The sequence below is a fragment of the Serinus canaria genome, chromosome Z (genome assembly GCF_022539315.1).
Source record: "Serinus canaria isolate serCan28SL12 chromosome Z, serCan2020, whole genome shotgun sequence".
Classification (NCBI taxonomy): domain Eukaryota; kingdom Metazoa; phylum Chordata; class Aves; order Passeriformes; family Fringillidae; genus Serinus; species Serinus canaria.
The window spans coordinates 7,874,158-7,901,148 of record NC_066343.1 but is presented as its reverse complement, the minus strand read 5'-3'; the positions used below and the strand labels follow the sequence as shown (position 1 = coordinate 7,901,148).

Sequence of the window (26,991 nt, the reverse complement as noted above, 5' to 3'; positions counted from 1 at the left end):
TTACAGTAAATAGGTTTACCTTTAAATTACAGGATTTAGTGTGAAGTTTGAAAAACTTTCATTTGAACTTATGGATTATGAGCAAAATGTAAAATTCCTGTCTTAGAGACACTTGCATAATTTTAAGGAATAGACAGTGAAAAAGAATCTAATCAAATATTTCTAGAGAGTCTGCAAAAACACATTTCAATAGTAGGCAAGAGGAAGAAAAGTCAAAAGCAGTCAGCACTTTTTTGGGTTTTCTTTAGCACTTCAATGAGATAACTATCCCCTGGGAATCTTCATTTCCTTGTTCTAGATCCCCTAGCTTTTCTTAACATCCAACATGGCTTTTTTTTTTTTTTTTTCAATTATTAGAAGCAAAAATATAATTTTGACTCTTGTTAAAAAGGTATGTGTGGAAAGCTGCTAATGTTAGGGGGTTGCTCACCCTAGTTGCTTTCTGACAGCCACCTCTGCCTCAGCCTCTTCCTCCCACTCCACATTCCATGCTCACCCTTCTCAGGGTACTACTTTTTTTTTTTAATCTCAGACAATTTTGCCTTGTTTTCCTAGATGTTTTTGGGAATTTTACAGTAGACTTTTCTGCAACATCTAGCCTCACTGTTCCACTTAGCCTGGCTACTTGCAGATGTGGACATCTCAGAAGGCAGCTTGGTACTACTTTGGAGACCTGACTGAGGCTCAACAGGTAGGAGGTTGGAGCCCAAAGCTCATGAAATTGACACAAACAGATCAGTACTCCATCAGGTGATTCATAACTTGTGAAAAGAAAGCCAAGTGCTCTGAAGTGAGACTCTGTCCTCATTAAACACAAACGGCCTAGAAAGACCAGGCTCATAATTCAGGCACTTCACTTGGGTAAAGTTCCAAGTCTGCTGGAGAGAATGCCATCCCATGGTCTGGAATACCTCAGTGGGGGCTCTTTTTTGTTAGTGCGTTTCTGTCTGTAGTCTAAATTGTGAATAACTTCATCAGTGTTCACTGATGCCCCAGTCCAACCCCAGCCTCCCAGATGTTCCTCTACAGGAGAACAGAAGGGCAAGGGAGCATTGTTTGGAGGAGGAACAAAACACCTATGATGGAAGCAGTACTGGCTGCAAGTATTAAATCGGAATAAATGACAAATATAACAAAGACTGCAATATTCATGACAAATCCATGGATGAGAATATATCCCCATAGCTTTGGCAGTTTGGTTCAAAACTGCTTGGTAATTCAGGTTTTGAATCCTACTGCATGCTTAAGTGAAGAGGGTGGAAGAATAAGAATTGTGAAAATTGTTTAAAATAGAGTATTAGGGTTTTCAGGGGAGTACTATTGCATTTCATGCCTGAGGGGGCAAATCTACTCTGAAGAAAGGTTTTGAAAAAAGATAATACTAAAAAGTGTTATTTTCCTGTCTTATCCCCTCACACCTGTTTTTTCCCTTCCTTGATATTTGCATTAAATATGAAGCAATCAAAGCAGCAATCACACGACTAGAGCATACACAGACTTTGGAAAAAAAAACTACAGGTGGGGAGAACGAATATTTCCAACTCAGTGCCATACCCTACAGTTAATTTCCTTCATTTATGATATCGACCAACGCTTGCAGCAGTCTATCATCTCTATGCTTGTAAGGTTTGGCATTGTAAAAAAGATCAACGTAGTCACTGTACAGACTTTCTTCTGAGCCTCTTAACTGGGAGGGCTTGTTCAATTTTTTGAGGGCTTGATAGAAGTGTTCGTAGGGAATGTTTAACTTCTCACTTGCAGTCTTCTTTGGCAGCTGCTTCTGATCCATCTGTCTGCTAAAAGCACTTTGCAGTAAATGCAGCATGGCTTCTGATGGGATTTTATCTTCTGCTTTGTCACTGCTGCTGCTGGTTTCTTCTGTGGCCTTGGGTTTTTCACTCAGGCTCTCCAGTGTAGTATGATCCTAGAATACAGATTAGCATGAAAAAGGGTCAGGTGTCAATGAAAGACTGACTGGATTAAGGCTTGCTCTGGCTGGTGATCTCCACCTATGTGTGGGAAAATGTCATTTTTTTCATTCAGGAGCCACTTGGGCATCTAGGAAACAAGCAGACCATTATCAACCAAAACAAACTTTTGAAAGCTCTACACTGTAAAAAACATCAAATCCTCATGCAATATAGGCATTTATAAATTCAGATTCCACATTGGCAGGATACAACATGTCATTTTATACCAGTATTTGTCCCAGTCTTAGGAGGTAATTCTGGTTATGTCATGAGACACAGCACTCTAAATGAAGGAAACATATATGCAGTGGTGATGGCAGTTCCGATTGTGCCTTGTACTCTTAGGAAAAGGATGGAACCAGTGTTTCCATGAAAACTTCTCTGTAGATGATCCCATCTGAGAAAAAGGCAGTGAAGTATGGCAAATGGGTGGTCATAACACATACCATGGAGACCTTGGAAGACTTATCCCAAGTACAGGTTCACAGAGCAGTTGGTGCGAGGCATGATCTCATTTTAATACCAGTATATGCCTGAAGACCTTCCTCATTCAAACTAGAACTGTATTTCTAACTGAACATATTTTATGTTCATGTAATTTTTACCCATGTTCACCCATTTTCTCCTATAACACCTGCTGAATCCACTTTTACTTTCTTCCCATTTGTTTTTTTGCCTGTGGCTGACCTGGGGACATTTATGTAATGGATTTAGAGACCATTATCACACCCACCTTTCATAACCTGTCTGAGGAAGGTTAAACTATCTGTACTTTATGGATGTCCTAATTACTTAATGGGGAGACAATTTGATGTGATGGGATTATTTTCTGATGCTGTTGACGTAATCAAGCACTATGAAAATGTGCATTACTACCATCCTGTGCATCCTGAAACCCAGGGTCACCCTGCCTTGTCCCCACCCTGTATTTTTAGAGCGCTGTGATCTGTAGGGTAAACAGGGGGTGCTAAAGGATCTGGCAGCAACAGATACACTGAACCAAACCTTTTGAATCAGTGAGTCCCTGATTTTTCTCAAGCCCTTTGCTCCTGAAATTCCTTGCAAACTCACCGGAAGCACTCCAGCAGGCAAAGTTCCTTTAGAATGTGACACTTGTTCTCAGTAGAATTACATACATTTAGTGTGCCTGTCAGAGGTGTCTTCCTCCCTCCTTCCACCAGCAACTGCATTAGCCACAGAGTTTCTAGCTTTAGGAGCAACTTCCTGTTATCATCCTAAACTCTTTATATTTTGCAATTTGAAACAGAGACTAATAAAAATATCAGTTGTTGACATGGGCAAAATTACAATATACATACAAAACCAAAATGGAGTTAGATTAAATGAATACAAAATAAATATGTGTCTTCTTACTAGGCAAAAAAAAAAAAAAAAAACCAAAAAAAATCCAAAACCAAAAATACCTACCAAAAAACCAACATTTTCTTATAAACTGAAAAACAAGTAAGGAATAAATGTATTATAACTCTACCTCTACAAGATCCGTCATCTTCTCCACTCCCCTTCTGTCATTCTGCACAGCATTGTAGGATGTATACACACGTGGCTGCTTCATGTGCTCAGGCTGGGTAGCAGTGCCATGCAAAATCAATTTCCAGTTTACAATCCTCCCCTCATTTTGTATTCGTCTGGACTGGAAAACAAGCATGGCATCAGAATAGGCTCTCAGGACATAAAAGAGCAAAAGAGACACTTGAATGCAAAGTACACAGAAGCTACCAAAGCAAATTACCAGGCTTTCAATACTTACCTATAGAGTATTATTCATAAGCACAAAAACCCCAGATGTAGTAGAGACAGAGTATATTAGAATATGGGATTTAATACAATAGCTTAACCACTCAAAATATTCACATTTTGATGTAACATAATTATTAATTCATCATGTAAGCATCAATGGAGTTTTGTCATAACACAGAGTGCTAGAAGTTACTGAAGTAGTATTTTGTATTATTAGAACTTTTTCACTAGGCCATTCCTTGGTAATTTCCTTATAAAAGTTACTATTGGAAATGATAATGTGAAATACTATTATTTTTTATTATGTAGTATATAACAGCAATCTGAAATACAGCATGTGGAAGCAAGCAGCAAATGTTTATTTATAAATTTTGGTGGCAGTAGAAGTAGAAGCAGTAGTGGAAGTAGAAAGTGGAAGAGACAACTAGAGGAAAAACCTACAAGGCAAGGAAAGAGTATATTATGCCTTGAGGACAAAAATCTTGCTTTATGGCAAGTTTCAGAAAGTTTTCACTTGAAATGAGAGCTAATTTACCAACAAAATGCTCTTCTTAACTTTGTTCCACAAAAATGCATTTAAAGAGCAGGATATGTGTAACCATGGGGCTATCTATAAGCCTGCAGCATTAACACTACACTGCTGATAGTAATATTTACTCCTGGTGTATTGCCCATCTGCTCAGCTCTTGGCAATAGCCTCCTTTTTACAATTTGAGACCAAAAGGGGCTGAAGGCTCAGTGTCTAACAGGAAGCTTTCAGTTTCTGGCAAGATCTGACCCCTAAGGACAAGCTTATTAACAGACAACTTCAATGAGATGAGTGAGCTTGATCACTCTCTCTTTGAAGGGAATTATTTTTCAGTTGCCTACCAAGAAGCTTAGTTCTGGTGTCTTGCTGTTGTAATCCATATTCCCCAGGTAGCTTTAGTAAACTGATTTATTTCATATCTGTAGACTACTTAGCTTTAATCCTTAAATGTTGTTCAGCACTAGATACTCCCAGCAAGAAATTAGGGAAATGTATACATCAGAATAGATCGCTGAGATCCCTCAAAAAATCATTAGTTCAAAAGGTTCCCAGTTAATGAAAGCTATGCACGTGGACCAAGAGAAGACTAGACCCACACTGTGTTCTTTTCTGCAGAAAAGAATTTCCAGTTAACCATGTGTTAATTTTATTTCTTATTTCAATCCAAGAATCACAGAAACTTCATCAACTGAATAATTTTGATCTGAAAAAAACAACCATGAATTTTTTTCCAGAAGTACGGGGCAGTGAAATGAGAATGCTGTCTTGCATGCAGGTAAAGAACAAGAAAATCTGACCCTACCTTTTTTCTTTAATCCTTAACCCAGCTGGATATCTTAAATAACCCCTCATTTAGCTTGCTTAATGAGCAGGCTCATTACTCAACATGCTTTGTAGTGATGAATGACCATTTAATCTGTTTTAGCTCCCAAACACAGCTAGTTAGCATACAGGCATACTCACCATATCAGTAATTCTCAAAATCCAGGTGCCTGCTGGATTTTCCCCCCAGGTGTGGACAGACATGAAGTCCCAGTTCTTGAAGCCATTGGGAGATTTGTCCCTCTCTCTCTCAGCCAGTAAGACAGTGCTGGTCCCTGTGTGGGTGCAAGATCAACACTCTGATTGTCCATGTTCCTACTCTTCATATTTGTCAGCTTGCACACTGCCTAGAGCAGAGGTGACCTGGAAAGTACACTGTTCAGAAGTGCCTCCTTTAGCAGTGGTTCCTGTAATTATTTTTACAGCAGTGCTTAGGAGTGCACAAGCTGTTAGGTCACACCAAGAAGGTACATCTTGTTCAGTGTTCTGTCTCTGGCACAAAAAGGTAGCGAATGCACATAAAAGGAGAAGATGTCAGGCACAACCCGTCTTTCCCACTGATGAGCTGTTCAATAAATTTCTGAAATGGAAGTTTTGAAGGTAAAACTCGTGCAGTATTGTGAAACCACAGTCTTATCATGATTTCATCACTGGTTCAGGGTTTTTTTTGGTGAGTGGAAGTATATTGTCAAAGCCTGGTCCTCCACCAGGGTGAAAAAATGCATTTGCATTGTTATCATTACAAAAGTGCTGCAGCTCACAAAGCATTTCTGCAGCAAAAGAGCTTCTACTGCACAGGAAGAAATTTGTTTGGCTTGTTTATGTATAAGAAAAAAAGCAAGGGAGCAATATTTACATAATAAGGAGCCGTGAAGCCCCAAGGAGCCTTGTCACAATTTATAAATATATTTAAAGGTAACACCATAAATATAGAAAAGGAATGACATACATTTGCTACTAATGCTTTGCAGGAAAGTAGAAAAGCAGCAAGAAACAAGGGAAAAACAATTTAACCATGAAAGCAAAATGATAGTGCAGTGGAGGCAGCAGTATTTGATGATTGCTACCTAGAAACAGAAAAATTAGATCAGCCTGATATTTAAATTCATACGTGAAAGCTTGTCCTTGTTTTTTTTTTCTTTTAATACCAGTTGATCTAACAGACTTTACTCTTTTTTGTTTATAATTTTTTTTTTTTTTGTCTTAGTATGTTGTTTCAGGACATTGTCAAAACATCTTGCCATATTCTAGCTCATTTAGTACAGTTGTACCTAACAGAAACACTTTGGTTTTTTTAAATACACCAATGGGGAGATGCATGAAATGAAACCCAAGGAATCAGATATCCTCAGTTTTCCATTAGTCTGCTAAATCACAGGAAGTCTGATAAGAATTATTGATCTATAATCTGTTGTCTGCCAGGAGCCCAGAGGTTTCATAAGTCCAGCTGCCTCTGTGAAAATGTTCTGTGCTTTCATTTTCTGAAGTATGATTTTCAAATCTCTTTCCACAAAAAGAACCCAGAACAGGTGGAGGTTGAAGAAGAGTCTCTATAGCTCCCTGGATACTTTATCCTCACTGGATTTGTCCAGTGATATACTTAGCTCTCTTTAACAACTGAAAACCACATTTTTTTAATGAAGTAAATGTTACACACTACAGCAACACAAATGAAATATGTCTTTGCCTCCCATACCTGATGGAGAAACCAGAGTGACATGCAGATCACCTCTGCGGGAATACTCAATTGTTGCCTCGAGCTGCACGTGCTCCAGAGATGCAATAGAGTTCTCTTGACCCTCACAGGCTTTTGTGGGAATTTCAATAATGACTTCTTCATTTGCTCTTAATAATCTGTCAAAATTAAAGTAGTTTTTTGATTACCCACAGGAACTCTTGATTCTGGGTCATGAATGGCATGTTTAACAGCCATTTCAGAATGATGAGAAAGGGAGAGTCAGAGCCAGCTCAATACAAAAAGGTAATGTCTGCTGTTCTTGCTCGGCACAGAGAGAGACTCTGCATAGCTTTCTCTGCACAGTTCCCATTACTGCCAAACAGAATGGGTATCTAAATCTCCACATAAATAATTCTAAGCTCGGTATCATGGGATCTTTGTTTTCATAATGTAACATACAGGACTGCCATAAAAACACATAAAGAGCAAGAGTGCCATACATCAGTAGTGGGTCAACATTCTGTTGACCCACTACAGACAGAGTCCATAAAAAAAATATGATAGTGAAATAGCATAAATAATAAGATTACCAAGCAGTGACTTTCCAAAACACTGCAATATGTTTCTGCAGACAGGCCTTTGTTGCAGTCACATGGTATAATTTCAGCCTTTGAAAGAAATAATTTTTTCTGAATAAAAAATCTGTATGCCAACATGTAGAGACAAAAAGAGTCTAGATATCCTTATTGATTAACCAGCTTAATGACTAATGATAATGAATCTATCTGTTCAGATTCACTGTGCTGTTGGCACGTGGCTCATAATACTTTTCAGTGAGCCTTTGACACACTTGTGTTTCGTAGGAGAAATGCTGCAGACATTATTAAAGTTAAATATATCACCTTGATTACAACATATACCAGCCTGTCACAGGAGAAGAATTGCTGAGACCCATTACAGACACTTTTATTTAAAAAAAAATCTTTGTGAGACATCAGTATCTTTTTATCTCTCTTCTGATGGTTGTCTAAAAATTCACAGCCTTGCTGATTGGGCTCAGCCTCACAGTATCATTCTTTTATACACTGTCTGCACAAGCAGACATAATAATCTTAGTCTTTGTTAAGGCTTAATGCTAGTAATTTCCATCAGACTTACACTAAAAAAAACAAACCAAGAAGAAATGCTGCTTGCCTGCCTTTGGGGAATACAGTCTGGCAAAACTAAATGAATCAAAAGAAGTCCCTTATTCCCATTCAGAGCAATCTGTGAAGAATATGATCCTTCAGGCTTCATTACAATAGGTAACTGGTAATGCAAATCCTTACCTGGGTTCAAAGCTCTTGTCTTTGACAATACACTCTCTCTTTTCTGGTACACTTTTCCACCTCTTGGGATCAGCTAAATCCACCAAGGCATTGGCATTGAGTAGCCCAAACCCAAATCGGCTGTTGACCATCAGTCCCGCTCCATTTTTTTTCCATCCTGGATTTCCAGCCAGTGGATCATATTCTGAGGTCCACACTACCAAGTGCTGCATATCCCTCCATGTTAGATCTGGGCTGTTTGGAAAATATTCCTGGTTAGTTGTTTCAGGGCTATCTGTCATTTTTCTATCAACTGTTAGACTGAAACAGAATGTGCTTTCAATGCATGTGGCATCCCATGTTTTATAACACACAGCATGTTGCACTTATCCTCACAATACTTCTATGGGCAGACAAGATTTCTGTGTCCATGAAGAACAGATATCTAGCAAGAGTAGAGTCCAATCCTCCAAAGCAGTTCAGGTATTCAAAGGTAGCTAGCAATACTAGAATTTCCTACCCATCTTTTTAGAACCTGGGCTTTGAAAACTGGGTATTTGATTCCACTTTACCCTATAAAATAATTTTTAATATCTCATATTTAATATAGGCTCATGTCACCAAAGGGGTGTGCAGTAGCAAATGGAGCTGAATCTACATGATACAAACATTCAACTTATGCACTACTGCCTAAAGTGTTTTCTGTAAAAAAAAAAGTCATTGTCCTGTCCTTTCTTAGCTTCTCCAAGGCCTAAATTCTGACTACCTGCCCTACAGGATCCAAGCCTGGCTGCTCCCTTCCTGCTCTGACAGACAAGCTCGGGCACCTTCTCTTTTATGCCTCATCACTGGCAGAAATTCTCCTGTAAATTGGCTGAGGCTTAACTTGAACTTCTGCAGCCTGTTGTCTTCAAATCACATTCTCCTAAATCCATGTGTGTGCTCACTTTTAGGTACATCTGACCAGAAATCAGCAAATGCTGTTGCCAACACACACAAAATATTCCTCAGTCATCATGATTTATTCACATTGGTTCTGCTTTTCTAGGAAGGTGTTGGGGCAAGCAGCTGCTTATTTTTAGTCTTCAGCCTGAGCAAGTCTGACTGACAAAAAGTGGAGCTGCGGTATGAGGCAGTGCCTCTTACAACAATCATTCTGGGGAAGGCAGTGGGGTAGTTGAGAGAAAGAAGTTTCAAAGGTCGTGGTGTAACATCTTACTTTGCTTCCAGTGCCAGAGCAAAAATTCCTGCTGCCAAAGGTGCAGATGCAGAGGTGCCTGTGTGAGTTTCTGTGCATTCATTGTGAAGATCAACACTTGTCTGATAGAACATAATAATAAAAAAAAAAAAAAAAAAAAAAAAAAAAAAAAAAAAAAAAAAAAAAGCCAAAATAAGTATAAATAAGCAGTTGTAAATACCATCGTATCCATACTCACAAACGTAACTATATGTCCCTTACTTGGTGCCTATTAATACACTCCTCACCAGCAGAAAAAGTGATGAGTGTTTAAATCTGTTCATATTTCAATCCACTCTTTTTACTTCAACTATAATTTTAGTATCAAAACGTTTTTTGTTGGAACAAAATACTCCCACTCTGAATATCTTATTTTAGTCTAAAGGTTTCACAATAAGTGTTTCAGGCTTACTGGTGATTCATGAAAACAGATCATTGTGTTGGGCCTAGAACATTCAAAATTACTGCTTACTAGGAAATTACTCATAGGATTAGCATTGGTGTTCTGCTCCCTCTTCAGCAGAAGAACTATAATTTGTAATGAATAAACACCAAACTCATCAGCCCATTTATCTAAATCTCGACTATAAAGAGAAGCCACATAGTAAGGACTGATCTCCAGCTAACTTGGAATGACGCTGTTTTAATCCCCACCAGTGCAGTGTGCTGTAAAATTAACATCTACCAGGGCTGGGCAGAAATTACAGGTATTTCAGCATTATTGCTCCACAGCAATTTTCTTTAGCACAATTAAGGAAGGCACACAGACTGGTATGCCTGCTTGCCGAGTTTGGAATGTTTGGAGGCTCTGTTGTTGCTGTCTCTTGCCTTAAGAAATGTAATGACAAGGGTATAACAGCAGCTCTGAGGTTTTCTTTTTCCACTGAATCTCTCTTCATTTGCCCTTTGTGAAGAACAGTGCCATATCAAAGCATGCAGAGACCATTACAGAGACCACAGTGTTCACAAACCACAGACAAATTCAGCACGTTGATTTAACTGCAGTGACACAATGATTTTGTTTAACCATTGCTTTAAGGTAGAAGAATAGAGGAATACAATCACTTTTTGGATTACAAATCCCTTAAAGTTTCCAGACAAAAGCACTAAGAACATAACACATAGCATAAAGCAGGCACTGGAAGCCAAGCATTCGAGAGGTTTTGTTTATTATTTGCATATATAATACCTTTCTGTTTGTTCTGAAGCTGGTAAAAGCAACTTACAATTCTTTGGTCAGTATAATCCCCGCTGCTGTATGCTGTGGCCAGAGTTGAAGAGCACTTCTCTGCATACCAGGGAGAAAGCCCTTGCTGAGAAGCGCTGCTAATGGAGATGGTGTAGATGCTATCAGTGTAACCATCGCAGTCGCAGTTGTCACCCTGACGACCTCCGTTCCCTGAAGCCCACACGAAAATGGAGCCTTTCCCATTTCGACCCTAGGGGAAAAAAAAAAAAAAAAAAAAAAAAGGAAATGAGCGTTATCAAAGGGATTTCACATCTCACAATGTGTCCTTAACAACTCCTTTCCACAAAAAGCCTAATATAGCAAACATAGAAGAGGGGCAATTTCCATAAGCACTGTAGAAGACAGAGACAGAATAAACCAGCTTTTTCCAATATCCCACTGCTCACCCTTCAGCACAACTCTTAATCTCACTGGTTTAGGTTTAGTGTTCCTGAAACAGTAGCTTTCCCCAGGTTTTCAAGTTAAAAACAGAGTCTGTGTTCAATGAGTAAATATTTCCACATGCTGCTGTTTGCTCTTCACCATTTCTAGAAAAAAAATGCCTTATTAAAAAAAAAAGAAAAGGGCAAGTTTATCAGGGGTTATTTAATTTTCCTCTCCTGTACTCACAGAGGTATGAGTTAGGAGTATGAGTGATGGACACACTGAAAACCCTCCCTTCTCTCACAGATCTGTGGGTCAGCATCACCAGCCTCCAGGCATAACCATGTAAAACATCACAGCTATCACAGAGGAAACATGCATCCCTATGCAATCTTAAGCTCTACTCATTCTTCAGAGGAAAAAAATATGTTTCATGTGACAAGCAAAATTCCATGTGTTGTTCATTATTAATATAAGCACATTTAATATTCCACAGCTGTTGGAATACAATTTTTTTTCTTTATCCTTCCACTCAGGTGAGATTTGAAGATATTTATGCAAATGATAAGATATTTGCATCACTTAAAACATTAAAAGCAAAGAGAAATAACATGTACTCTGTGATACAAGTTTTACATTTGGAAAGACAAGCCACATCAACTACAGAAAATCATATAGTGTCTTTGAGAGCAAAGGCTGCAGTCCAGAAAAGCACTGGTGTTTCCCAGCACCTGCTCTGATTTCACTTAGAGCGATGGCAACATTTCCTTGGTTCTTTAGGTTAAGCCTGTGCTCAGGTGCTTCAGTGCAGAAGTGAAGAATCCAGGGATTAGAGCTGTTGTCAATCCCAGCACTGGATGGCTTCAAGCAGAATGGAAGCCCGAGAGACCTTTGCAAAAGGAATCCTTGAATCCTGAGAGACAAACAGCTAAATTTGTTCCCCATTAGAAATAAAACATGCTGCAAAAAAAGATACATTCTCCACCAAAGACCCTGACTTTTCAGAGTAGGACCAATTAATATTTGTTGCCTAACTTTTACCTTAAATTCTCCCTCTGCTCTTGCTACCTACCTATGGGCATATAACCTGTAAAAAGCTCTCTCCTCTGTCTCCATTATTCCTTCATATTGTCTTTGTCAGCTGAAAGCATTTAAATTGTTCTCTCTTTTTCTCCTTCTGCCCACTGATGTTAATTGCCCTTTATCCAAAATTTTCTGTTTGTTTGTCCTTCAAGCTATTTCTCTCTTCTCCCCTCTATGGTTCACTCTTCCTCTCTTTATTAGTACCTGTCTATCTTTAGATGTCTTTTCACCTCACTGGCAAGAGCAAGAATACTTTACTAATAAATTCATGGTAGCTCTCAGTTTGCACCCTATTTATCACCCAACAGATCCAAAGAGTGTAAGAAGAAAAAAAGAAACCCGTAAAAACATTGCTCCCAGTACTCCTCATCATGCATTTGTGCTATTTTCATTTTAATTGGATCATGACATGCACCAATTTATAAATTAATGCAATTAGCACAATACAAGCTCATCCACAGAGTGCTAAAATGCATCACTATTTCACATAGCAAAATATTCATGAAGCAGGAATTTTGTATTAAATTTTATGGGCTTTCAGTGCAGAAATCCAATTACTCTTCAGTGTAAAACAAGCAGCAGAGAAGGGTGGGTGTAGGGTCAGACCAAGGCAGCAAAATTAAGGATGTAAAAAAAAGCTTATCCATGAAGACTAGCAGCTAAAACACAGTTTAGAAAGCTCTAATGGTGTTTTCTCAAAAGTCCTTTCTGGCTGGAAATTTCTCTCAGCTGTACTATCAAAATACATTATGCCCATTCAGATATATTTGAGCAGGGACAGCACAAACCATTTTCATTTCTTCTCTGGTATCCACCATTTTAAAACTCTCTTTGCCAAATTTTTTGCTTTATTTTTCCCTGAAGTATCGTACCTGGTTTATCCCATACTCGAAAGCTTTCTGTGCCAGTCTCCCAGGTCCCTCCACAGTTTTGCCATCATCATTAGGGCCCCAGCTTGCACTGTAAATATCCACATGTTCTGGGTTGAAACCGATTGAACTGGCCTCAATAGCATCGGTGACTATTCCATCCAGCATTCGTATACCTTCACAGGAAAAAAAAGAAGATGCAGACTGGATTTACTTTCTGTTCCCTCCACCTTGTCTTAGTTAACTGGTTTTAATGATCCCAGTAAAATTAAGCCATAAGTGCTGCAAGTACAGCTGACTGCTGTTCACATAAAAAGTATTGAGGAAAGCTCCTGTCAGTGTAAAAGAGTACAGTTAGACTTTATTTGCAAAGCTCAGTGTTACTCTACAAAAAAAAAAAAAAAAAAAAAAAAGAGGCCCTTAAAATCTTCTTAGCCTCCTATTTATTTTTTCTCTCCTTCAACAGAGACCAAAGAAGATGTCTTGCTGACTGTTCCTGGTTTTTTCTTATTACATTCTCTTTCTTCCTCCTTCTTCTCTCTTAGATCTGCAACAAAGACTTCTCAAACTGCGAAAATGCCACTGGAATTAAATTGGTTTTACCAACATTACATGTATCTGTAAGAGTTCTGAGAGTTTCAGTTCAAAGATGTAGTTCTGAATGTTCTGACCAAAGCACTTGTCCCTAGCAGTCATTAAAGGTTTTGCTGTCTCTGTGACACTGCAATTTCACCAGCTCTTCAATCTCCACCACAGAAAAAAAAAAAAAAACCAAAACTCACTGTTTTTCTACTGCCATGTTTTTTTCTGCTGTGAGCAATCCAGAGATATCTAGTCATTAACAATTTATTAGGAGCTGCATGATCTAATCTCCTTCAGAGCAAGCCTGAATTCAGTGGTACTTAAAATTCAGGTGCAGGCAGTTGCTCATCTGCACTGGATCTTTTGCTGTGCAAAGCCAGAGCTCTGCAGTGGGGCTGCTACTGCTGTCCAGTGCTGGAGGACAGCAGAAAAAGCAGAAATCTGGCAAAATTCCCACTGTGGCATGGCTCTTACAGCAACAGCAGCAATATAAGAGTCACCTCAGTCAGGATTCAGCCTGTGTTTACAAGCAATAAAAATGTCTGGGTTCCCTTGGATTTGGCAGGTTAGTACTACAGCAGCTGCACCATTGCCGGCAGTTGGTGAATTATAACTACTCATTTTCTAGTATTTTCCACAAAACAGGGATTTTGCCAAAGCTCAGCAGGAAAAATGTAGTAATTCTATTTTAAAAAAAACCCAAAATACCCAAAAATACCCAAAGCAAAAAACCTCCAACCTTACCCTTACAGCTCAGTGTCTTGCTCTTTTTTTTTATGCTATCAAGCAGAGGAAGAAAAGACTGCAAGCATAATTCTTTTCCTGAATGGCTGACCTCTTAATACTCCTAATACCTCCGAGATAAAGCTGAGCTTTATTATTTCATATTCATTAGTGCTGAAATCAGACAAAGGAGTTAATCCGCTCTACCACAGCTGCTCCACTATCACTCACAAAGCCTGGAAAAGCACCAAGGTATATCCTGTGCCTCAGGTACTAAAATACCACTTACCCAGGATTGTCTTAAACTCAGAATGGTTTGATTACTCTTTTTTTTTCTGTCCGCTGAGAATTACCAGATTCTCTCATGCCAAGCAAAGATTTTCTGTGTGAAAGTGACTGCAAGCCTCAGGTGAGAGCTTGCAACACATAATGAGACAGTGGAAATGTGAAGAGTAATGTGCACATACTTCCCACAGAAAAAGACAGACAAGTCTGTAGATAAATAATGTAATAAGGGGAAAACAAAGCAAAACAAAACAAAAACCAAAAAACCCCCAAGAACAATGACTCCACACTGATGAAAACAGCTCAAGGAAAAAAAATCACTGCCTTGCCTTCCTGATCGTCAGAAATCCTGATTGCTCAAGTCAACTCAGGGATTTGATGACTGCAGTGATATTCCCGTAAGCAGATTCCAATTACATCCTCTTGCATAAACTCTTTTCTATTCTTGCTCCCATCATCAGCCCCACAAAATCAAAAGCAGACAAAGCCCAAGGTAATTTCAGACACACATATATATGTATCTGCCTGGCAGAAGGGCTATTTTTAGCAACACGTCACTGTGCACGAACTCTCAGCCCAGTCCTTTGTAAGATGGAGCTTCTTAATAATTTAATTTCCATGGCAGCACCATGGAAATATTATAACACAGTGGTACGGTCAGGTATGCACGAAAATACTCTGATTTTTATACCAGAGGTGGTTGATACACATTTCTCAGCTCTACAAAGACCAAGAGGTGAATGTTAAAGGGCACTGAAAGGTGTCACTTTGAAGACTGGCATGAAGAGTATTTTTTTCTTCACGTAGTGCACAGAGAAGCCCATGGTACTCACAGCCACAAAGTACTGGAGAGGCTAGTCAGTGTTGCATAATAGGGCTGGGCATTGATGTGACTGGAGGCAACACTCAGGATTGTTAAACTCAGTACTTTCACGGAAAACTAACAGCAAGAAAAATCAATGGAATGTTTTGTTTTACTCCTCAAGGCGAAGCTAAACCAACCTGTGATGCTGAAGGTTGGAGAGCAAGGTATTCCACATTGTCAGGGTTTCTTTCCCTGAAGCAGATATTTCTGACTTTCAGAGAGAAAGGACTGGCTGTGAACCACTGGATTTGTCCAACATGGGAACTGCTACAAGCAAACAGCCACTTAAGGAAGTCATCCGGAACTAATGTCAAGTAGAAGTGAACAATATGTCATTCATGGATTAAAAAAAAAAAAAAAAAAAAAAAAACAACCTCTGGAGAAATGAATCTGTGGAGCTTAGATCATCAAAAAAAAGCTTCCAGCATTTAGCCCCTCCAAATTTATCTGAATCTTTTGAAGACTTCTCTTATCTTCCACTGCTCTTTAAAGATATTTTTCTTACACCCCTGTCTGGGTGTTAATCAGTCTGGTCACATCTAACAGCTCACAATTTCTTTCAACTTTTCCATTCCTCCTCCTCTTCCCCCCCGTCAAATATACATTGCTTGCTGGCTAATATGGATTGCTGGACTGCTTTTCCTGCTGTTATTTCCCTTTTCGAGATAAATCATCCTGCATAGATGTGTAGTTTGCATTTGCAAATGAGCACAGATCATGTGCAAATAGCTGTGGAAGAACCTCCTCTGTAGATGCAAGAGCCTTAAAATATGGGCACAGTGGGAGTTCAGACATCTTGGCAGCTTCATCCATTTTGCCTTCCCTTGAAAATCTGACGTCTTCATATTATGAGTGAGATATTTTATTTAAACAGATCATGACAGCATAATGCATTATGGCAATGGCAAACTGCAAAGCTGACATCCATGACAGCTCAGTGGAGTAACTGGGAGGCGACAAAACACCATGCTGAAATGGTGGGAACGACAGTTATGGGTGTCGATTTCCACTCGACATCCCGTCGTTTAAAAGGAAAAAGAGGGAATAATGGAAAAATAAGGACTGTACAAATAACTTCCTCTGAGCCAAATAACCATTTGTAACTGATACTTGCATCATGATTATTTCATAAACAACTAACAGATTGAGTCACTGATTAAAACCCAAAAAACCGATATTGATTGGTGGGCAAGAAAGAATTTACTTGTTCTCAAATTTAACTTGTAGTGACAGGAGAGAAGGAAGGCGTTGAAACAAAAAGGACAGCAGTTTGCATGACTTGACTGACATGACCTTTTGAATGTGATTGTGTAAATGGAAACAATATGCTGCAAATACTGATGGGTATAATTTTGTGTACTCCTACTTCCATTCTACAAAATTCCTCTCCTTCCCTGGATAAAAAATAAAAAGTAATTAGTCCTTCATTCCTTAAAAGATACTGTCTTAACTCTAGGTAAATTATAAGTTGTTGCTATTATTGATGTTTTTGTTAATATTCTTAACATTATGATTATTAGTTTTATTACTATCATCATAATCATCATCATCCCACCTATACTATGGCTGCTGTTGTTACATATTCTACTTATCTATTTCTAACCAAATTCCAGACTTCATTAAAGAAATCCTGTCATGTACAGGTGTAACTCAGCATTGCTGCCAGACAGGATTTTGAAGCTTATAATACTGCAAAATAAATGTTTTCTGAGAATGACCAATCATTCATATTTCAGATTAATGGTATCTGGTGACACTCAGCATCTGTCTTGTTTCCATTCATATTAGACATCTAATTATTTTTGTTTCCTTACCTCCAACCCTGGAATTGTAGGCCACTCCAACCCCGCATTTTCTGTTGTTGGCTTGCATGGCAATTTCTCCTGCACACCGTGTCCCATGCCTGAATAAATACAGCAAGAATAAAGAACACATCATAACAGCTTTGTAGCATTGTACAGAAGGACTCATAAAGGACCTTGATTTGTTCAAAATTCTTCCTTTCAATTAATGCAATGCAGTTATTGAAGAGCTTTTGAGTTGTATCTACATGATACAAAAATACTTACTTCTCCTAAGCTTCATTAAATATAATTTTACCTACTTAATGCTCAAAGGAATATTTCCATGAGATGATAAATGCTTTCTTTAATCTCACTGCAGATAACAGTATTTTGGTAGAGTGAAAAAATGGCATAAAATTATGGAGCTAAAAATTTATCTTCAGACAGGAATATGATACAAATATTTTTTAATCACACATTTAGATATGTCTTTTCTAAATCACGGCATTTATTTAGGATTTCAGAAACTGAGCCTTTAAAATGTCCCTGTATTTTCTTGCAACAAACTCTTTTCTATGCTTTTTGTTTTTCCATGAGTGATTCCTCAGTACAGAAATGCTTCCTATAAGTCTCAAGGTAAGAGCATTGCATTATGTAATTCTGCAGATTGTTATTCATGCTTCATGTTATTGACATGCTTCAATGCTTCTGGGCTGAATTCCATTTACTTATTAATAAAGCTTAGAGATAATACAGGTAGATTTAAGAGATAATGACATCATAACAAGAGGATAATGGCTTCTTTCTCTAAAACAACACTGTAAGAAAGTAGAAATGCCATTTTTCAAATGTCTTATTCTGGGATATATTATCCTCAGACTGATCTTTCTTTTTTTCTCTCATGCAATGAGTTATGTTGTAAATGCTACTGTATTGTCTGAGAGGAAACAGAGAACCAATTCATCAGTTTCTTGCTATCTGTACTGAGCAGTGGCATTCTAATTTGTTAAAGAAATTGACTATTTTGTGTACCAGCTTCTAGGGAGGTCCCTCCTGTTCTCTTTCTTATGAACCAAATCCATAACTGGACTATGATGGACATGCCCAGATCTGACAAACCCCTTGAGAATTTTTTTTTTTTTTTAATTTCCAGTGGAAAGCAGATATTGAAGTAAAAATATACTTTGGGAGGTATCATTCCAGAAACACACTGACACACAAGAATGGATTATTCCCTTCACCTTGCAGAAATACCTCAACATCTTGTATGTGACATGAAGAAATTCAGGACATCATAGGGAGATTACAATTATGAAGTTCTCCATCTGGGAATTTTATCCCTGTGTTTATATCAATGTAATTTGAGAATGCTCCTGCAAACTGGAACACAAGAGGCTCCTCCTCACATCCAATAGTGATTCTTTACATTGAGGGCAACCAAGCACTGCCTCAGGTTGCCCAGGGAGGCTGTGGCCTCTCCCTCCTTAGAAGTACTCAAAAGCCATCCTGATCATCCTGGACAACAGCCTCTCGAGCTCCCTGCTTGAGCAGATGACCTTCACAAGTCCCCTCCAAACTCAAGCATGTGCTGATTCTGTTACACAAATTCTTCCTCTTGTAACATAATCAACACAGAACACCTACACAGAAATTTCTCTACTTGTCTCTTCTAACACTCAAACAAACACTGTAATGTTTTGTTCTCTTCAGACAGCTGGGGAGCTACTCACTTGTTTTCATTTGTTGGGTCATATCTAGGAAAGGGGTCATGGTCATTGTCGTTGAAATCGTAACTTGCCTTTGGGTCCTACATATAAAAAAAAAAAAAGAGAAGCAGAATTAATTCAGACAACTAGAGAAAGTATTTCTAAAACCCATTTCTAAAATGGGTTATAGAGTCTGTATTTATTCACTTGATGTGCCTCATATTGGCTGCAATCAAGCTGGTAGAATTTGATGGCCATTAAACATTCCATGACTTTTTCATGGGGCTTTAATAATTTAGCAATAAACCACTACATGCAAAGGTGTCTGGGAACTAAATCTACTGCAGGAAAAACAAGACAACAAAATATCCACCCCACTACCATTGCTAAGTGACATTCAGCTTCCTGTGACACAGACCAGGCTCCAAATAATGCCTAAGGCAAGTATTTCAGTCTCTGTACTGCAGGAGCTGACTTACAGTACAGACAATGAGCTGGGGAAGAGTGTCTGTTTATCAGATTTACAACTGGTTAATCTATTCCATAGCATTCTAATGCTCAAACTTACATAGTTAGCATAGATGTCAGTGTGATTCCACTCCAATCCATCGTCTAGGACTGTGATGACAACTCCCTTGCCTGTGAATCCTTTCTGCCACACAGGAATAACGTGGAGATCCAGTTTGGGCAGGGATGGAGTAATTCTTGTATCTTGCTGTGGGACAGAACGGATTCAAATATATCAACGTTTTATTCATTTATACCAAACAGATCCAAAGTCATATTCTAAGGGTCCTGTAAGCAATCTCAGCCAGAACTTGTGTATTTCTCTCAAATTTTGCAAATACAAACTGAAAATTAATTTCATCAAATACTTGTGGGACTGAAAGATTTACCCCAGTGCTTGAATATCCCTGAAGACCATTCCTGAACAAAAAACACCTTGTATTTTTGGCAAGTAGGCAGGAGGAGCTGAAAGGAGTGGTGGGGATGCACTGATGGACCTTGGAACACTGGGTTAATAATCAGACCTGCTAATGTTTGTTCTTTCTATTTGATGAGGAGCCAAGACAGTTCCCGCAGTGCAGTGAGCTGGATTTCCTCCAAGCGTATTTTCTCCTTGGATGTTAAAGTTAGCCAGAGCAAAATAATTAATGGGTAAAACAATTAAGGTAGTTGTTTGGTTGGGAACAACTGTGTTGAATCACAATTTTCTCTTTACTACCCCTCATTGCTGCTCCTGTGGTAAATCAGCTGGAAGTATGAATCATGTATAGTCTTCACTTCCCCAGCAAGTTTTTTGAAGAGTATCTCCTAAATGGGTAATTTTCCCCCTCTAATACCAAAGGAGCAGTACATACATCTTATTTAGAAAACATGCTAACAACCCTTTCTTTCTGTTTCTCTGTGCACAATTACATTAGCTGATGACAGGTTTTCTGTATGACTTTGTTTCCAAAGAAATACTGCATAAAACACAAGGTTTAGGAAAAGAAATTTGTTATGGGGATGAAATTTCTTTCATATTTTGCTATCTGTGTCTGGCTACCTCCATTCAGGAAATTATTTGAGATTTCAAGCTTTTTTCTCTTGAATCCATCAAATAATATTTTTTCTTGGTGATGTGAAAAGATACACAGAATAGAGCTAAAACTCTTGCCATCAAATCATAAAAATAAAGTAATAGTTATTCACTACAAGGCAAAGAACATATTTTGGAAGAAAATGTCTAACACTCTTATGTATTTAATCAGAAAAATCCAATGTTCATTGTGAACAAGGCTAAGCAGTATGTTTTTGTTTCTCATGTGTGAAAACTAGAGGGAAAAGTAGTGAAAATCATAAATAGGGAAAAGACACTAAAATGGCAAAAGGAACTAAATCTCCTGGAGAGCAGAACATTGCCAGGTTTTTTTTCCCCTGACTGCTTTTATGAATCATGTGGGTGTTTGTGTATTTGTCTAATATAGACATCTTGGAAATGTCCCGCTTTTTTGGATACAGGCAAGGAAGCAAACAGACATTCTGCATCAAAGAAAAGCTAAATTCTTACAGATAACAATATTTTTTTCTGTTCAAAAGAAGTCTGCAGGAATCTTCATGGAAATATTTTATGCTATGTGGTTTATAATTCATCTTCTCTAGCTCAAAAGAAGGAAAGCAGCTTAGAATTTGGTATGATTTCTCTAAGATGAGCTGAGAAAAAGTGTTTCCAGCCTCTCAGGCCCCAACTGTGCCTGACCTTTCTTTCTGATTTGTTATACTCACCCTTAATCCCATCCCTATTCTGAGTGAAAGCAATGAATCCCAGACTGAAGCTACAGCTAGATGCACAATGGAAACCCAGGCTTTTGGAAGAAACCATGTATAATCTAAATGATCAACTGTATTTCTCAATTGACACATGCAGACAGAAACTGTGGGGCTCAGGAATTTTTTCCCACTGAGGTTTTGAGCATGTGAGTGAGCTTTAGAGACCTTCCAGCATATAAATCCTAGTCCATATAGCTGAAGGTGCTTGTCACATGCATGCAGATGGTTTTGTTTTCTGGTGTATGTATTCTGGTGTATGTATTCTGCACTACTAATTTTAATAAAGAAATAGATGGCCAGCTTCAGATATGGTAATGGACTTCTTACACAAAAAACCACAAATGTTTTAAAATTATCAAAGTGGTTTTCAACTGCTAACAATTTGTGATATCACCCCTCTCCTCCATACTAAATAGAAGCTGGATTGGCTTCTAGAATCTCTGTAGAAGTGACATTCCACAGAAGAGAGAAGGTTGTCTGAAAATGTTTTGCACCGAGATCACTCATTTTTACAGCATACACTAATGAAACGGACTCTTTATTTATTCCCCTGGTGCAGCCTCTCTGATACTGGTGAAATAATGCAGCTGGTGGCACAATCACCATCCTCTGTTCCACAGGGCAAGAAATTCTTACCAGATACCACTGCTGGTTCCACATAGGGTCGTTGAAAAGGCTTTCTGCTGAGTCTCTCATGGCAGCACGCTTAGTTCGCTTTTTTTCATACTGCTGCTCTGCCCATGACACCTGCAATTATTTATAAAGATATGACAAGTGAACCTCTTCAATCTGGGACTTTTTTAACCAGGGGTATAAGGGCTTTCATCACACAGAGAGATTTTGGTGTCTAAAGCAAAATAAGCAACATTCAGTACAGAAAAGGGGATTATTTAAACTGTAGTACTGTGAGATTTAGGGAAGAGAACTTGGTGAAATCACAATACTGTAGAATCAATTCAGAGAAAAATCACTAAGTAGAAGTTAACAAGGAACTCTTGTGAGTGACACAAGGGAAGTTTTTACATCAAATAAAACCATGTAGTATGGCTGGAAGGTCATCTAAGCAATGGTGCTTACTGAAACAAGGAAAACCATGACCTGCTTCTTTCTCCTACTTATCATTTATTCACTCTCTATTGGGAATGAAAAGGAAAGAAAAAGATTGTCTCTGGCTTCAGTCTAGCAATCATAATGATGCTGTTACTCACAGACCAGCTGGACCTCCATGTCTCCTTCCTAGTGGTGTTTTGGAGAGAGGTCAATTAGCAAGCTATGAATATTAGACTAACTTCATCACCAACAAAATTCCACTTAAGGCACCCGAAAGCCAAAATGCTTCAGCATGCTTTAATAAAGCATGAAAAGAGTTGCACAGCCTTTGTGCACAGACACAGAAGTCTCTAAGGCACTAAGTTGTATTTTAAATGTGTATCGCCCTTGAATGCATAACTGAACCCAGCTGTGATGAAATCCTGATGATGATGCCTCTGTCTGTGTTGTGTGCTCTTTTTGGAAAGGGAATAAAACCTTATTAGTTGGTCCTTGTATGGTTGGTCCTTTTCATCCCAAATTCCAAGCAGGAAAAGCAAACTCAGGTTCAGTAAGATTGCCAAGATCCTGTGACAAGCCTCACATGGAGGGTGCCTTGGATCTAATCTTTTACTTTCAAGCTCTGAATAGATGCTGTTCCTTTTATCTACTGTGCTTGAGCAGCTTTATGATCCTGACATCTATCACCATATATGAGATAATAGTGACTCAGAAGTTATGATTAAGAAGTATGATTTTATTAAAACGCAATTTTCTAATGAAAGCCTAATGAAAATTCACTACAAGAACATAAATCCCTTTAAATGGTATCTGCATTAGGCATGTTTATGATTCTCTTTGCTATATATTTACTCCTAAACCCCCTACAAACCTTGGTCATAGAAGATGAATATACCCATGCAAGTGTGGGTATTTTAAACTGCTCTATTGATATCTCAGGCCACACATACTTGTGCACACATTGGAGCAATTACCTCTATCTCTCTTCCCTGCCCACAGCAAATCTTGACCTCTTCACCACCCAACAGTAATTAGCAGTTGACAACTTCCACGCTTGTTATTTCTTTTCACGGGGAGCAAGCGCACTGAAGGGAAATGAGCTGAAACTCCCAAGCACATATGTCAGGCAAACAAGCGAAATGTTTGTCACTCAGCAGCTGGGTGAGGCTCCAACCATCCATCTCCAGCAAAAGCTGAAGAGCCCATGCCAAATCTCCAACCGCTGATACATAAAGCAGTAAAAAAAATTTATCAGTTCAAATCTACTTGCAAGAAAGTAGATTTGGAATCTAGTGCAAATACTAGAAGAAGTTAGGTAACCAGTTAATTATATCCCTTCAATGTATTCACAGCCTTTATCTGTTTTACAACAAACACTATAGGAAGCAGATAAATATTCAGATTAGAGCCAAGTTTTACCACAACTTTCACACTTAACATACCGTAAAATTCCTGAAGGCGTTATACAAACAAAAACAGGATTCTCTTTTCTCTCTCTTTTTAAAGGTTGAATCTAAATCTTCTTAAGTAGGCTGCTGCTGAACAAGAGCAGCTCCTCAGTGCAAAGGTCCCTGTGTAGCTACACAGCATTACATGATTGCTTTGTGTTTATACACTTACATAATGCATAATTACATCTCATTTATCCACAGAATTAATTTACATACTGGATGGTAAATAAGATGGAAATTGGAGTAAATTTAGCAAATCACCTGCAGCAGTTTGAATCTAAGAAAGCAAGGATGCAGTAATGTCTGGTAGCAATATAATACAATCACTTCCATTCTGTTACAATTTTAGAATGTGTTGCATTGAACACTCTCATTCTTCCTTGTGTAACAGATTCATTTGATGCAGTAAGCCCAAAAAAGAGAGTGACTGCACCCAAAGCCATGGAACATGTGGTCATATAGGCATAAATTGCTAGTTTAGACTGAATCTGCAGGTTTGAACATCCCCAAGTTAGGATTATTTAACTGTTAGAGCAGTTCCTTTTTGCAAGGAAATAGGTGAGATTTTACAGTTTTGAAACAAAACAGGAAAAACAAACACCCTGTCTTGCCACACAGACTATTTCCTCCTAGTTGACATTTGCATCTAAAACCTCCAGATAGAAGATTACTCATTCTGAAGTGATTTGTCCTTATATGATAATTTGCTGGTTTTGACAACTAGGTTACTTCATGGTTTGGACAGCTCATATTGTCACAATGATTGTTGCAACAATGCTAATCTTAAAACCAAATGTTGTTGTTGTGACATTTCCCAGAAAATAGTTTGTAAGAGAGGCTGACAGCTTTCTGGTCTGCTCTTTAAATTTGTCATGCACCTCAGTTTTTCATTATGGTTGCAAACAGAAATGCTTCTCTCCGAAATAAAGCCAGACAAACGAGGGGTCTGCCTCACCAGTGGGTTGTACCTTAGACCCCTCTCCAGTTTGCCTGTTCTCTGATTGCAGTGGCAGATCATTGTAACAAAAGGCTGCAAGTCTGGAATGTGTGATGGATCTTTTGAGAAGGGATTTTAGCTTGCTGTAGAAGCCAATCCAGCGGAACATCAGCCCTTTATCCCTGCTTCTTCTTTTTTACTTAATATTCAGTCACTTTAAATCAAACCTAATTCACATGGTAATTGCACAGACGTGGCCTAATTAAACTTAGTGCATCTATGGATTTTTACTTTGAATCCACCCCCTTGGTTCCCTGTTCACATTTTCTTCAGCGGCACATCAACATCTGAAATTCCGGTGCCACACATCTTAAATCTTAATTTGGAAAGCTCTTGTAAAATATGTGGTAAGGGAGGGTCAGACTCTGCCCATGAATGACAGAATAGTTAAGTATTATTCAGCACGAGTATGGATGGCTGAATATATTAGACTTGCAAAATGAGGAAGGCCTGCCTGTGACCTCTTTACGAAGCTAGCAGTAAGGAGACAGAATAAAAACATTAACAAAAAAAAAAAAAAAAAAAGCATGAATGTAACACTTACCCGCTCATCATCAGAAAGTCTCTTAGTGATATGAATAGCACTTCTTCGGGACCGTCTTGGGTGACTCTTATGTCTGAATAAGTAGTGGTTTTTCAGTGATCCAATCTGTAAGACACAGGCGTGCTTTAATTATCAGGAACTACTTCCCCACTGTGAGCAAGTACCAACAATCAAAACCTGAAAGAGTTCACGCTGCCTTAAAGACAAAAGAGAAAGAAACTAGCCTGTAGATATTTTAATCCAAACAAGGAAGCACTCTTCCAGTAACAAGTGCTTCTCTCAGCCTGTGTGCTGCTAGAAGAAGCCGGAGGAGTAATTTCATTTGGGCTATTCAAGTGCAGTCATTACTACTGCAGGACTCAAGTTACACAGCACTTGCACTAATGACCACGACACTCATGGACTCTCCTTGGCAAGGCCACATTTCGGTGGGCAGGTCGCTCACCAGTTTTATTTGCTTTCCCTGTGTTTCAGCTGGACAGGTGTGAAAAGATTTGCACGGCTTCAGACACCTCACTGCAGGGCTGTGTTGTACAGGCGCCCACTGTAGCAGCATTTTCACTTGCTCAGCAGCCAGCCAGCCTCCGGGCAAGCCAAGAGCACCCCGCTGGCTTTGAACACCTCGCTCTCCTAAGAACGGGCTCTTTGACAGCTGTGGGGGCCGACGTACCGGCTACAAGGGCAGAAGGACCAAACCCACACAGGTGGGATCACACATAGGTGGGATCCAATTTCACGTAGCTGGGATCACACCTACGGATTTGGGAGCGGGTTGAACACGGCCGTGCCCTAAAGCGGGGCTGGGCAGACGGCCAGAGGGAGCTGCCCGCGGACAGCACTGGGGGCACGGAGAGGGGTTGACGGCCACCCCGACCACGGGGCCGGGCCAGGAGCAGCAGGGTCCCAGCGCTGGGGGATGGCGTGCCCGGCACAGGACCCTCGCCGGGAGGTGAGACGAAGCTGCTCCCTCACGGCGGTTACTCATCCCTGACAACGCTGACGTCACGGCATCCCAAAAAAAGCGCCCGAGGGATGGCTGGAGAGAAGCCCCGCGATGGCGATGGAGCTGACGGGGCGGAGGCGGCGCGGGGTCGCAGCTGACACCGCCCGCGCCCTCCTCCTCCTGCCCGAACTGCCGGGGCAGAGCCGGGTTAGAGCCCTGCCCGGTCCCCTGTGGCCCTGCGGAGTGCCCTGCCGGTCTCCTCAGAAGAGCGGGGTGCCCTGCCTGACTCTGTCCGGTCTCCTCAGGGAGAGCCAGCTGCCCTGCCCGGACCCCTCCAGGGAGAGTCGGACCTCACGCCCGACCCTCCCGAGTCCCGCCAAGGAGAACGGGAGCGCCCTGCCCGCTCCGGTCAAGGAGAGACGGAGGTCCCCGCCCGGTCCCCTGAGGAAGAGCAGAATCTCCCTGCCCCGTCCCCTCCGAGAGAGCCATCCCTGGCCGGGCGCCAGGGGCGGACCCGGACCCTGGGAAGCTGCTGCTGGGGACCGGGAGCTTCAAACTCCCCGGAGCCCCGCGGGCGGCAGCCGGGCACAAGTTTGAGGGAGCGGGGAGGGAATGATCCTCGCGGGATGGGAAAGGAGCCCCGTCGCGGAGCATCCTGAGGGAAGCGCGGCGGCGGCTGTCCCCCGCCCGGCCGTACCTGCCCCACCAGGTCGTAGTCCAGCTCGTCCGCGATGGCTCTGGCAGCGTCGGGGCCGGCCGGGATCTCCGCTGCCCACTCGTTGAGGAAGAGCCGCCCGGCGCTGCCTCCTCGGGGCAGGGAGCAGGCTGCCAGGAGCACGGTCAGAGCCGCGCACGGGCCGGCCCAGCGCCGCCCGGCCAT

The 26,991-nt window shown here is 40.1% G+C and overlaps 1 protein-coding gene across 1 annotated transcript; it reads right to left on the bottom strand.

Annotated features, from left to right (window-relative positions):
- On the bottom strand, positions 1-26,991 carry PCSK1 (proprotein convertase subtilisin/kexin type 1). The gene is made up of 14 exons (XM_030237216.2): positions 26,809-26,991; positions 25,169-25,273; positions 21,763-21,873; positions 19,382-19,528; positions 18,838-18,914; positions 17,138-17,226; positions 12,872-13,044; positions 10,531-10,743; positions 9,287-9,387; positions 8,089-8,322; positions 6,779-6,936; positions 5,224-5,357; positions 3,463-3,624; positions 1-1,924 (listed from the first exon to the last, which is right to left on the bottom strand). Exons 1-14 carry the CDS (start codon positions 26,989-26,991, stop codon positions 1,562-1,564), a joined length of 2,250 nt encoding a protein of 749 aa, XP_030093076.1. The 3' UTR covers positions 1-1,561.